The 13,179-nt window shown below is 43.7% G+C and overlaps 1 protein-coding gene across 1 annotated transcript in view; it reads right to left on the reverse strand.

Annotated features, from left to right (window-relative positions):
• Positions 1-13,179, reverse strand: part of LOC133420427 (FERM domain-containing protein 7) — a 49,567-nt gene that overhangs the window by 10,055 nt on the left and 26,333 nt on the right. The window contains exons 4-10 of the mRNA XM_061710121.1: positions 12,537-12,641; positions 12,424-12,466; positions 11,451-11,529; positions 10,024-10,121; positions 7,525-7,639; positions 7,298-7,445; positions 4,444-4,539 (exon numbers count right to left, since the gene is read on the reverse strand). Of these exons, the coding sequence (XP_061566105.1) occupies positions 4,444-4,539; positions 7,298-7,445; positions 7,525-7,639; positions 10,024-10,121; positions 11,451-11,529; positions 12,424-12,466; positions 12,537-12,641 (684 nt within the window). The remainder of the gene's footprint in view (positions 1-4,443; positions 4,540-7,297; positions 7,446-7,524; positions 7,640-10,023; positions 10,122-11,450; positions 11,530-12,423; positions 12,467-12,536; positions 12,642-13,179) is intronic.

Genomic DNA, 13,179 nt, shown 5'->3' on the forward strand with positions numbered 1-13,179 from the left:
GGGGGGGGGGGGGGGGGATGGGGGGGGGGTCGTGACGACATCCACTGCCAATCCAGGAAGCAGGAACACACGGAGACACACGTCAAGCACTGGAAATCTGCAACAAAAAAACCACAAACAAAGCACGAAACCGGCACGGAGCCATCCAAAACACGAACAGCAATCGACCTAAATCTTGAGATCTGATCGCAGTCTGAGCTAAGCTATCGCTACCGCTACCTAAACCCAAAAACTAGAGAGCCAGCATGCAGGTGAACAAGCCAGTGTGTATGTCTATGTGTGTGTGTGTGTATGTATATGATCATGCATGTGTGTGTGTGTGTGTGTGTGTGTGTGTGTGTGTGTGTGTGTGTGTGTGTGTGTGTGTGTGTGTGTGTGTGTGTGTGTGTGTGTGTGTGTGTGTGTGTGTGTGTGTGTGTGTGTGTGTATGCGTGTGACTAAATTACTATATGTGTGTGTGTGTGTGTGTGTGTGTGTGTGTGTGTGTGTGTGTGTGTGTGTGTGTGTGTGTGTGTGTGTGTGTGTGTGTGTGTGTGTGTGTAATAAACCAAACAAAGCTCCACCTGAAGTGTATCTATAGTGGGGGAGGGGGGGGAGCAACCCCGCCACCCGTGAGACCAGAGGCCGACAAGGAAGAGCCCGGAACCCAGGCCACCGGCAACCCCACAGAGGGGAGAAGTAGGAGGGAGGCAACCCACCGCCTGCGAGGCCCCCCCCCCCCACCCGGCGGCGGCCGAGGGGGCCCGCGGGCGGGGCCCCCACGGCGCGGAAAGAAGCAGCCAGGGATCCCGCGGCGGCGGACCGCGACCCAGGCAATCCCCGGCCACCCGGTCCGGGCCGGACACGCGGCCAGGAGGCCCTCACCCTTCAGGCCAACGACCCCCACCCGGCAGGGGGCCAGCCCGCCCGGAGAGACAGAGCCGCCCCGGCCGCCGACGCGGGCAGGCGCACCCGTCCCCCACGAAAGTGGCCCTCCAAGACCAGAGGGGCGCCCCGCCGTAGAGGCAGCGGGGGGGACCGGAGACGGGCCCGCAGAGAGGGAACCCCCCAACAAGGCGACACCCGCGCAGGCCCGACAACGGAGGGCCCCAGACCCAGGCATCCCATTCATTCATCCATTCACCTATCCGATACCTATACTAATAATAATATAATATACTATACATAATAATAATAATAATACTAATAATAATACTAATAATAATAATAATAATAACCATCTTTGTATAATATAATATTGATAAATTATTAAGTTTTTGACGTCCTGCCAATGGAGGCTCAAATCCTCCATGGCAGGACCCTTCCATACCGCATTCTCACCGACACAGACATACAATCACGCACCGTTTCCCCCTCCCCGGGGGGATCCAGCACCGCCAGAAGGCACCCCAGGCTGCACGGCGGGCCCCGCCAGGCCCGGGTAACCCGACCCACCCGTCCCAGGCCCAGGCCGGTGAGGGAACGCGGGTGATGTGGGACCCCCTCCCGCCCCTTGTGTTGAGTGCATGTGATTAATGCCATAAAAACAGGGAGGAGGGAGGGCCAAGTATCGATTGACACAGACCCCCCCCCCCTCCCGAACTACGTGTCCTTGTCAAATGTATTTATTAAGTGTTGAATGTGCAGTGTCTATTTTGCTGTTAAAACCGTGAGGCGGGGAGTGCCAGGCCCCGCGGGACAGTGCCCCCCACGACCCGGACCCCCCGCCTTTCGCCTATGTGCGTATGAATCGTGTAGGGGGGGCAAGAGGGGGAGCGGAGGCCGAAGCCAGGAAGCAGGACCAGCAAAGCCGGCCCTGATAAGACACCCGCGTCCCCCCACCGGCCGTCCAGTAGACGGGGGCCGGCCCCCCGAGCCGGGCAAGGGCCCCACCGTACCTCCAAGGGCGCCCCCGGCGCCGCCGGAGCCCCCAGACGGAGGAGGAAACGGTCCAACATCCTCCCATTCATACTGACAACATAAGACATAGATACCTGGGAATGGTGCCACCCCGCCGTCGCGCCCGCCCGTGCACCCCCCGGTCAGGGGAAGCCCGCTCCCCGGACCCGGCCCCACCCCCCCCCGAGGCCACCCCGGCGGACACCCCAAGGGTCCCGGAGTCCCCACATCCGCAGGGGCACTTGGCCCCCGCCCAGCGACGGAGGACCAAGGCAGCAATGCCCCCCCAGCGCAGACAGCCACCCCCCACCCAGGCAGGGCCGGGCCCTCCGGGTGGGACCCCCACGTCCACGGCCCCGCCACCCCCGGGAGGCCCGGAGACGCCCCAGCCACAGCCCCCCGCCCGAGCCCTCCCCAGCCACCCCCCCCCCACCGCCATGAGGTAACCCCCCCCACAGGCCCCCAAGGCCCCCACCGGCTAGGGACAGGGCCCCACGGCCCCCCCCACCGCCCCCCAGGGGCCACCAGAGGCCCGCGCCCCAGACCCCCCAAGCCGACCCCCAACCCCAAGGCCCCCAACCCCCAAATGTATAAAAACTAAACAATATGAAGGTTTAATTACTTTAAATCTGGATTAAATCCTTATTTATTTCATTTTTTTAAATATTTTTGCTGGTGTTTCTATGTAATTTATGCTTAGTCATGTTAGTTGAACAAAATATGTCATTTAAATTGTGCGTCTCTACCAGCAGGGCATTCTAAGGCTGATACAAGACTTTTAATTTTTTGCGGCTCCAGACATATTTGTTTTTTGTGTTTTTGGTCCAATATGGCTCTTTCAACATTTTGGGTTGCCGACCCCTGGTCGAGGCGCTTTCCAGAGACCCAGAACATAAACCCCCGAGCAATTATTACATAAACAATGGCAGGTAAAAGCTCCCCTAGTGGGAGAAAAGCCTTAAGCCAAACAGTGGCAAGAAAAACTCCCCTTTAACTCCATTTAACCGAGGCAAGAAACCGATGAGGATGGATTTGTAACAGGGTCAACCTCTTCCTTGGTCCTCAGTCACTTCACTCATCTAGTCATTGGGTTAGTTGTGTAAGATCCACTAACTTCACAGACTACCACACCGTACCGCATGGTGGTAGCAGTTTGCCACAGTTTGCCAGCTGCCAATAACTAGAAGAAGATAATGATGGCAATCGGCTCCTAACCCTCAACTCGTAGAAGATCCCAGACCTTTTTGAGACACAGGGCAGTGATCTAGGCCCATGAAACTGCAGAGGATCCCCACTAATGGAAACACACCGATGGGTACAAGCCTTGTAGAGGCATCCTGTCACACCTGACACAATGGCCACGGTTACAGGATGTTTATTAATTCAGAATTAATTATTCCGAATTAAACTATTTTCCCTCAAGTTTACATGGAAATAGTAATTCTGAATTGAGATTTACATGGAAAACACGTTTGATCGACTTTATCCAATTCCTCTTAAGGTCTGGGGGTTGGGAAGGTTCTGATTGGATAGGGGGGCGGAAGTTACGTCTACTGGAAGAAAAACAAACGTAGCTCCGCTACAACTTTAAAAAGCTCACAATTTTAATGTTTCCTGCCATCTGTCCTTTTAATTATTTCCAGGTCCTCCAAGCTATTTATTAAATAAATCGTCTCTTGACCAGCGTTTACTGCGTGCTGCCATCTTGAAACTTTGTTTGGAAAACAAGCCCAGCGCAGAATATAAGCGTCATGGAGACAGACGGATGAGGGAACGAGCAGAAAGAAAGACCGGAATTAATTTAAAGAGGAATGAGTGTAAACATGATCGTGGAATTATTATATTCAGATTTAAAATCGGAATAAACCAGCCACTTACATCGGAATTAAGTTTAATTTGGAATGGCCATTTTAATTTGGAATAAGGTGTTTACATGGTCATTTTTATAATAATTTTAAATCGGATTTAGTTTTAATTCTGAATTAAAGAGGAATTAAACTTCCCATGTAAACGCACTCCATGATTAATTTGGATCACTAATCACCAGAGTTGGCCAGGACCACAACACATACGTTGGTGATTGATCCTATCCCTGTTACATGTGGTCTGGACTGGCTCTCCAAAGTCAGGTTTCCATTAGGACGGGTCTAATGAACGCTAGTAGGCCAGAAATGTCCACCATGTTTCAGTTTGCAGTGACGGATCGGGTAGGATCCACCGACATGTCACTCGTGGTCGTGCACTACTTTTGCCAACCACCAATTTAAAAAAGAAGATTAGGAAGGAAAAAAGGGAATAAAAACACTGAAATGATGAGATTTCCACTTAAGGAACTGAGAACGACTCTTCAAGACTCAATGCCACTGCTAGCTTACCAGTGAACTGGTAGCTCTTCTCTTATTAATCTTGCAAGTTATCAGAAAAGACGGTCGTTAAGACCCCAAACATCTGTTGAGTGTTTACGCTCAGCATCGAGCACAAAAGCAACAAGAACCAGGTTATTACCTGGTGTGAAGATTACAAGAACACATATTGCACCCTGATGAAAGTTGAAACGGTTCTCACCCCGACTTTGTCATGTAGTTTGATCAGGAAGTGCTTGCGTTTGAAGCTCAGCTTGCGTATCTTCGCCCAGCTGAACGTGTTGATTTTGGTGTTTCCCTGGAAAACAAATGAGTAGATCAGCGAAGAAGCCCATTAGTCCTTGACAACAATGTTATCAAGATTAAATATGCTCACACATCGTGTGTAAAAGTATAGGACTGTCTCAGAAAACTAGAATATTGTGATAAAGTTCTTTATTTTCTGTAATGCAATTAAAAAAAACAAAAATGTCATACATTATGGATTCATTACAAATCAACTGAAACATTGCAAGCCTTTTATTATTTTAATATAGCTGATTATGGCTTACAGTTTAAGATTAAGATTCCCCGAATATTCAATTTTTTTTAGATAGGATTTCTGAGTTTTCTTAAGCTGTAAGCCATGATCAGCAATATTAAAATAATAAAAGGCTTGCAATATTTCAGTTGATTTGTAATGAATCCAGAATGTATGACATTTTTGCATTACAGAAAATAAAGGACTTTATCACAATATTCTAATTTTCTGAGACAGTCCTGTATTTTCCCATGTCGGTCCAAACTGGGTCTGGTTCCCCTCCCATTCACTGCTGCTCCCACCGGTATCAAATGTACCAACCCAATCAGGATGAGGCAGGGAAACTGATGCAGAACTAAGAAAATGTGCAGTTCCGCGACTGACCACTGGGGGGTGGCCACAAAAATGGCCGCAGAGTTGCTAATAACGACTTCGATCAACCGGTTGGACCAAGTTAAACCCACAGGAACCAAACTAATTATTTTTTTTGAAGAAGAAGGTTTTATGATGGTTGAACCAGCTATTTTAGAGCTCGCTGCAGAATAGAGGGAATGCATGACGTCACAGATGCGACTTCACAGCGGGTTTCGCCCACTGAGTGTCAGAAAGACTGAGTGTCAGAAAGACTGAGTGTCAGAAAGACTGAGTGTCAGAAAGACTGAGTGTCAGAAAGACTGAGTGTCAGAAAGACTGAGTGTCAGAAAGACTGAGTGTCAGAAAGACTGAGTGTCAGCATAAACTTTCAGTTTGAGCAACTGGAAAACATCTAAAATGGGAAAGAGCTGTTGTGCGATCGACTGTACTCATAGATTTAGCAAGAAATCAGAGTTATCGTTTTACAGACTGCCGAAAAATAAGCTTAAGAAAGACAAATGGATCACTGCAATTTACAGAAACAACTGGATTCCAGGCACCGAAACGTGGATTTGCGGTTCCCATTTTGTATCAGGTAATGTTGGATTTTTGGGTAGCTAACGTTAAACGGTCAAATCATAAAGTTCCGTGTCCTCATCACTTTAATTTCTACAACAAATCCTGCCTTGAAGTCGGACCAAGCGTCAAGACTTTTGTATGCCTTCAAGCTTTGCTTCGTGTATTTCCCCGGCGTAGAAATTAAGTTCATATAAATATCAGGAAACTGGATTCGTGGACAAATATTAATGTCCATGGACCACTGGTTCTTGGTAACTGTACCAAATATTAATGTCATGGACCACTGGTTCTTGGGGTAACTGTACGGGTCACTGTCAAGTCCAACTGACGCTAATTTAAGACCATAATCGACTGTTATCCCGTCTTCTCCACTAGTTGCAGCCATGTTTGCCTCTCAGTGTGAGTAAGGGGGCTGGTCCAGTGGGGAAGTGACGTCAATGCATTCCCTCTATATGGAAATCTGACCAGTTTGTGACGCCATTATAACGAGTCAAGAGGTTACCAAATTCTCAAGTAACCTGGATAACGACAAACCAACTTAGTCCATTTGATATTTGTCGACACCAACATGCCAGATCTTTCAACGGCGGCTTAACCGAACTCCCTGATGGCAGCGTCTAGCGTCTAGCCCAGGGGTCGGCAACCCAACATGTTCAAAGAGCAATATTGGACCAAAAACACAAAAAACTAATATGTCTGGAGCCGCAAAAGATGAAGTCTTTTATAAGCCTTAGAATGAAGGCAAATGGCGAAAGGCGAAATGTCGAGAAAAAAGTCAGAATGTTGAAAAAAAAGTTGAAATATCAAGAAAAAAAGTCAAAATTTCGAGAAAAAAGTTGAAATGTTGAGATAAAAGTCGAAATGTTGAGAAAAAAGTTGAAATTTCGAGAAAAAAGTCGAAATGTCGAGATTAATGTTGAAGTACAATCTCGAGAAAAAAGTGGAAATGTCGAGAAAAAAGTGGAAATGTCGAGAAAAAAGTTGAAATTTCGAGATAAAAGTCGAAATGTCCAGAAAAAAGTTGAAATGTCCAGAAAAAAGTCGAAATGTCAAGAAAAAAGTCAAAATTTCGAGAAAAAAGTTGAAATGTCGAGAAAAAAGTCAAAATTTCGAGATAAAAGTTGAAATGTCGAGGAAAAAATTCGAAATGTCCAGAAAAAAGTCGAAATGTCAAGAAAAAAGTCAAAATTTCGAGAAAAAAGTCGAAATGTCGAGAAAAAAGTCAACATTTTGAGAAAAAAGTTGAAATGTCGAGTTTAATGTTGAAGTACGATCTTGAGAAAAATGACGAAATGTCGAGAAAAAAGTCAAAATTTCGAGATAAAAGTCGAAAAGACGAGAAAAAAGTTGAAATGTTGAGAAAAAAGTCAAAATGTCGAGATTAAAAAGGAAAGCAAAAAGGAAGAAAAAAAGGAAAAAAAGAAGAAGAAAAGGAAAAAAAAGAGGGAAAAAAAGAGAAAAAAAAGAGAAAAAAAAGCGAAAAAGCAAAAAAAGGTTTGGAAAAATCTCCAGGAGCCACCAGGGCGGCGCTAAAGAGCCGCATGCAGCTCTAGACCCGCGGGTTGGCGACCCCCGGTCTAACCTGACACCATGGAACCAGTACCTGAAAGACCAGAACTCCCGAGTGAGTGACGGCCAGGTTGATCCTCAGTCCTTCCCCGTCGTTGGCCGCGTGAGGCCTGATCCCGTACATGTCCAGCTTCCTGGCCACTTCCAGCAGCTGGACGTTGGAGTCCGCTGGACAGACTCCTCTGTGGACGGAGACAAAGACCGGTGACTGACCAGCGGTGGAAACTACCAGCTCTGAATCTGTCCAGTTGGTCTCCATGCCTGTGTTTCTTATGGAACTTGATGATCTTGTGGTCCAGATATTCCTGGTTGGGGACGTAGTGTTTCATGTCCAAGTGTTGACAGTCCAGCTCCTCGTCATAGTCCCCTATCTCTGCTGTAGCACAAGCAAACATGTCAACACTATACACACCCCTTTTTCCTACAAAGTCAAGACGTTTTGGTCCAAATGTGGTTCATGAATGCAGTTTTCTTTGGTTTTGACTGATACTCCTTTTCCACCAAACCGGTTCCAGAGCTGGTGCTGGTTCACAACTCGTTCAACTTGCGAACCAGTTGAGAACCGGTTTGTTTTTGCACAGCTCGGGTGCTAAGGGGAGTCATGTCTTTATGTCACTGCAAACATCTGGCTCATACGACACATCCCAAGACCTAAATTTGACCCAGTTCATGAACTTTTGGACACACCAGTGCCAAAAGTAGCCCGGATTAGGCCCTGACGAGTCACCGATCTGGACTCTAAAGGCTGAGTTATGGTTCTGTGTCAAAACGACGCCGTAGCCCACGCCGTCACTGACGTGCACCTCCCGAAAATTGTAACTACGCGTCGAGGCGACGCAGACCAAACGCAGACCGAGAGGGCTGTGATTGGTTCGCCTGGAAGCAACGCATTTCCGGTTTCCGGTTTGAAGCAGTCGTGAACTTTCAGGGCTCTTTTCTTCATGTATGTGTGATTTTTTTTGACGCTATGTGGCGCTGTAACCATGGTAACCATTTCAACAAAGAGACACTTCCGGTTGACTGTTGTTTTATTTGGCGCCAATGTTACGCCTTCCGTATATTTCCCCACTTTATTTTGATCTGCTCCGTTGTCCTGATGAAGCTTCTGCCATCTCTTTCGCGATCTTTTTAAAGAACAACTATTTAACACTTAACTTCCGGGTGAATGCCCCAGAGGAAATTCTCGAGCATGCGCAGACTGCAATATCTGATGTCTCCGTATACATGGCGTTAAAATTCCAACTGTGAACGGATTATCTAGGTGCTGCAACCCGATTACTAAATGTCCGATATAGGTCCGAAATAGATCGGATTAAGGTGTTTACATGCAGTTTAAAAGTCCAAACGATGTCTTATACGATCAGAAACCTGATTGAACTGTTGCATGTAAACGTACTGTGACCAGAAAAAGTCGGATAAACCATTCAGGAAAAGATCGCGAACTAGCGGTCACGGGGGGTACTGCACCGCGACCATATGGGGTGACGGAGAAGTCCGAAGGGTTCACGACGGCGTCACGGTGACGGCGTAGGCACGGTGTCGATTTGACGGAGAACCATAATTCAGGCTTTAGACATTGACTGCGTTTCCATGCATCAATAGCCCCTTTCACACAGAGATTCCGCAATATTGGTGTAAAGAAGTCCTGCCAATACGCCGCCTTTGTTGGTTCACACAGAACCATACAACGCCGGCATAACGCCGCTCCCGTCTGTAAATTCACACAGCATGCCGGCGTTCCGCAATCAGAGGCGTGACGACAGCGTCAGCGTCTAGTGGCATGCCGGCTGTGTCATTCACACAGACCCCGTTTCGGCTCTGTGACTACCTCCGCTGCCGGCTTATTGGTGGGGCCACTTGGCCCCCCCATTCCGCCTCCGTGACTTTCACACAGAACAGCGAGGCGGCTTAAAGGCGCAACGTTCCCGCCTCGAACTGGCTGTGTGAAAGGGGCTAATAACCCTTTTAAAACCCGAATATTAGCAATAACCCGGTTTTGCACGGCCATGTAAACACCAATAACCCCTTTGAATAACCTGAATTTGCTCATATTCCAGTTTTTAAAAACCGGAATATGACCCCTGGGTTACTCCTTTTAAAACCTGAATATTGGGTCATGTAAACGCCAAACGGGATATCCCCATCAAACGGAACAGGAATTTGTTTTCTGCACATGCTCTGTTCACAAGGAATCCTGATTTCTTTTGAGTCCAGGAAGTTCTTATAAACACGGAGAAACACAAGACCAGGAGGAGACTAATCACTTCATAAATGTAATGAAGGATATGAACATTTTGTCATTAGTAGACGGTAGAAAGTACCGGGATAGCCAGATTTACAAGAAGGTGAGCGAAAAGTTGCGCGAAACAGCATTTGTTTTGAATTTGGATACAGGAAGAAGAAGCGGAAATGACGGTAATTGCATCATCACGTTCTCCGTGTGTCGCTGGTTTGATCCAGATATCCCGAATGATTGATTACCATGTAAACAGGGACAACCCTGTTTGCTCACGCATGGAAACAGATTATTCCCAATGTTTCAGTAACCGGAATATTAGCAATAACCAGAATTTTGACTGCATGTAAACGTAGTCACTTATTGACTAAAATATTCAAAGGTCCGAATTGAGGGTTTATTGAGGGTTTTTATACATCCGAGCTAAAAAATGACTCGACTTCCCAACATTTACTTTATGAACATAACTATTTACATTTCAGACGTGTTTGTGATGGTTCTTTGATGTTTTTGTTAAAGCTTACACTGCAGCAGGTGAGAGATCAGCAGGGCGGCGCTGTTGTCATTACAGGTGAGGCTGCCGTTGGACAAGTCCTGCTTTATCTGTAAGGCAAAGAGATACCTGCGCATGCAAAAGAATCACCCAGGATTAATTACATGTAGAAGTTATTCACCAAATACAAATAAAATCCTGACAAGATGGACTTTATAGTAAAGTCTTTGTTAAAACAGACGCACAAACACTGAAGAGTTTCTGCATTTCGACCTACGGAGTGAAACTGTGGAAAATTGGAGCTAAAACAAAGTCAAAACATATCACCATTTAAAAAAAGATACAAAGAAACATTCTACCCAAAATACAGATGTGAATAAACATGTAGATATGAACATTTATTAATATATGTAGATATAAAGATGTATATTATGGATATAGATATGTTATATGTAAGTATGTATATAGATATATTGAGTTGTATTATACGTACAGTATTTGTATCTATATCTCTATTAATATACATTGATTTATAGTTATATGTAAATATGTCGATATATAGATTTATATTAATTTTATGTATGGTATATAATTGGAGGTAAATATATGAACTAGTATATATAGCATATCTACTCTTATATAGTTATTCAAGTATATTGTTATACCATTGCTGTCTATTGTTCTCTATTATATTATAGTAAAGTAGTGATAATGTAATACTATGCATTATAATTATTTCTATTAGTACATACATACATAGTAACACAACTAAATGCTGGGCGTTTGTTTTGTTTTCTTTGATTTGTTTTTGACTATATTTATATATACATATAATTGAGTATTATATCACTGTATTGAACAGTTATTAAAGTAGGTATGTGTGTTTTATAAGTAAGAAGTTACTGAAACTGGTCTTGTTATATGTAAGAATGTATGTAAGATTTCAGGGGTAGGACTGGATAAGTGGTTACTTCAATCCTAGTCCAAGTTCTTTATTTTCTGTAATGCAATAAAAAAAAAAAAAATGTCATACGTCCTGGATTCATTACAAATCAACTGAAATATTGCCTTTTATTATTTTAATATTGCTGGTTATTGTTTACAGTTTAAGATTAAGATTCCCAGAATATTTTAATTTTTTGAAATAGGATATTTGAGTTTTCTTAAGCTGTAAGCCATGATCAGCAATATTGAAATAATAAAAGGCAATATTTCAGTTGATTTGTAATGAATCCAGAATGTATGACATTTTTGTTTTTGTAATTGCATTAAAGAAAATCACAATATTCTAATTTTCTGAGACAGTCCTGTGTCTGTGTGTGTGTGTGTGTGTGTATATATATATATATATATATATATATAGATTTGTATTCTGTTTTTTTTACTTTTTTGTACACTTTTTGCATGAAATAAAATCTTCAAATCAAACCTATAAACTTTAAAACAGACGAACTTCACCTGGTGAAACTTCTCTTCAGCTGTCCAGGGTCCGGTGGGAAGAATTTAACTAAAAACCTGAAGAAAAGGTCATCGGTGCCTGGCCAGAGGGGAAAATAAACACGTGTTATTCCTTTGTTTTAGCAAGCCCCCGTTTTTATTTCATGTAACCGACAAAAAAAAGGAGGAGAGCCAAATCAGATTTCTTAAAAACACAGTTTTAAATGCCACATTTACCACTTATGTTCCTAATAACAGCAGATAGGTAACTTCCGTAATTGATAAGCTAGTACAGGGGTCTGCAACCCAAAATGTTGAAAGAGCCATATTGGACCAAAAACACAAAAAAAACAAATATATCTGGAGCCGAAAAAAATGAAAAGTCTTTTATAAGCCTTAGAATCTTCATTCTAAGGCTTATAAAAGACTTTTCATTTGCATGTTCACATGCTGCATGTATCTAGTTATAACTGGCGGAAGATTTTTTTTTCATTATGCACTTCGAGAAAAAAGTCGAAATGTCGAGAAAAAAGTTGAAATGTTTAGAAAAAAAGTCAAAATTTCGAGAAAAAAGTTGAAATGTTGAGAAAAAAGTCGAAATGTCGAGATTAATGTTGAAGTACAATCTCAAGAAAAAAGTCAAAATGTTGAGAAAAAAGTCGAAATGTTGAGAAAAAGGTTGAAATGTTTAGAAAAAAAGTCAAAATTTCGAGAAAAAATTCGAAATGTTGAGAAAAAAGTTTAAATGTTGAGGAAATAATCAAAATTTCGTGAAAAAAGTCGAAATGTTGAGAAAAAAAGTTGAAATGTCGAGATTAAAAAGGAAGAAAAAAAAGGGAAAAAAAGGTCAAACATCTTTGAAAAAGCTCCAGGGAGCCACAAGGGGGCGCTAGAGAGCCGCATGCGGCTCTAGAGCCGCGGGTTGCCGACCCTTGAGCTAGTCGTTTCTGAATCTCCCATTTAAACCGTAAAAACCCCCAAAAAATGGACTTACATTTAATCTGTTTGACCAGAGGCTTCATCAGCTCCAACCAAACCTGAAACAGACGCATGTAAATAAAAAAACGGCTTCTAAACGTGCATTTGTGTCTGATCCAGCGCTCTTACGTAATGGCCACTGTGGTGTCTGAACTCCAGGCCGAAGTATTCTTTCTCCAGCAGTTTCAAATGGCCGCACACTTTGTTGAAGAAGTCGCCACCTAAAACCTTCAGCTGAAAGATGAAGGGGGAATTAAAGTGGAAGAAAAGACAGGGATAATTGGATTCTTCATTTTTTAATCAAAAGTTTCTGGAAACTGCTGGTCTGAGGATCCCGCGGGAACTTTGCCACCAGGGTATCCCGTAATTATACATCCCCATAATTAGAAGTCAACATTAAACTATACGTTGCTTTAAAAGGAAGCTAAAAAAAAATACTCTCATCTTGTGCCGTCATTTTTCTAAAGCTGGAAAAAGTACAAATTAAAGGTTCTGGCGACCTCGTCTAAGCCTCTCCAGCTGGACCCGAAGTGAGCGCTGCGTTTACGTCAAATTAGGACATTTTTAGACCAGCCGTTCTGCGGGATTCAAGATCCAATAGTCATCTTCAAATACATTATTCCTTCAGTTAAAACTGTTGAAATATCTTGAATTAGTGGACCACAGAATTCTGCAAATTATGTGGAAAGCTCATAAGAAAATTTTGCCAATCAATATACAAAAAAAGAGGAAATAAGTATAACTTAAAAGGAACAGACATCTTTAAAAAAAA

The sequence above is a fragment of the Cololabis saira genome, chromosome 20 (assembly GCF_033807715.1).
Source record: "Cololabis saira isolate AMF1-May2022 chromosome 20, fColSai1.1, whole genome shotgun sequence".
Lineage (NCBI taxonomy): Eukaryota > Metazoa > Chordata > Actinopteri > Beloniformes > Belonidae > Cololabis > Cololabis saira.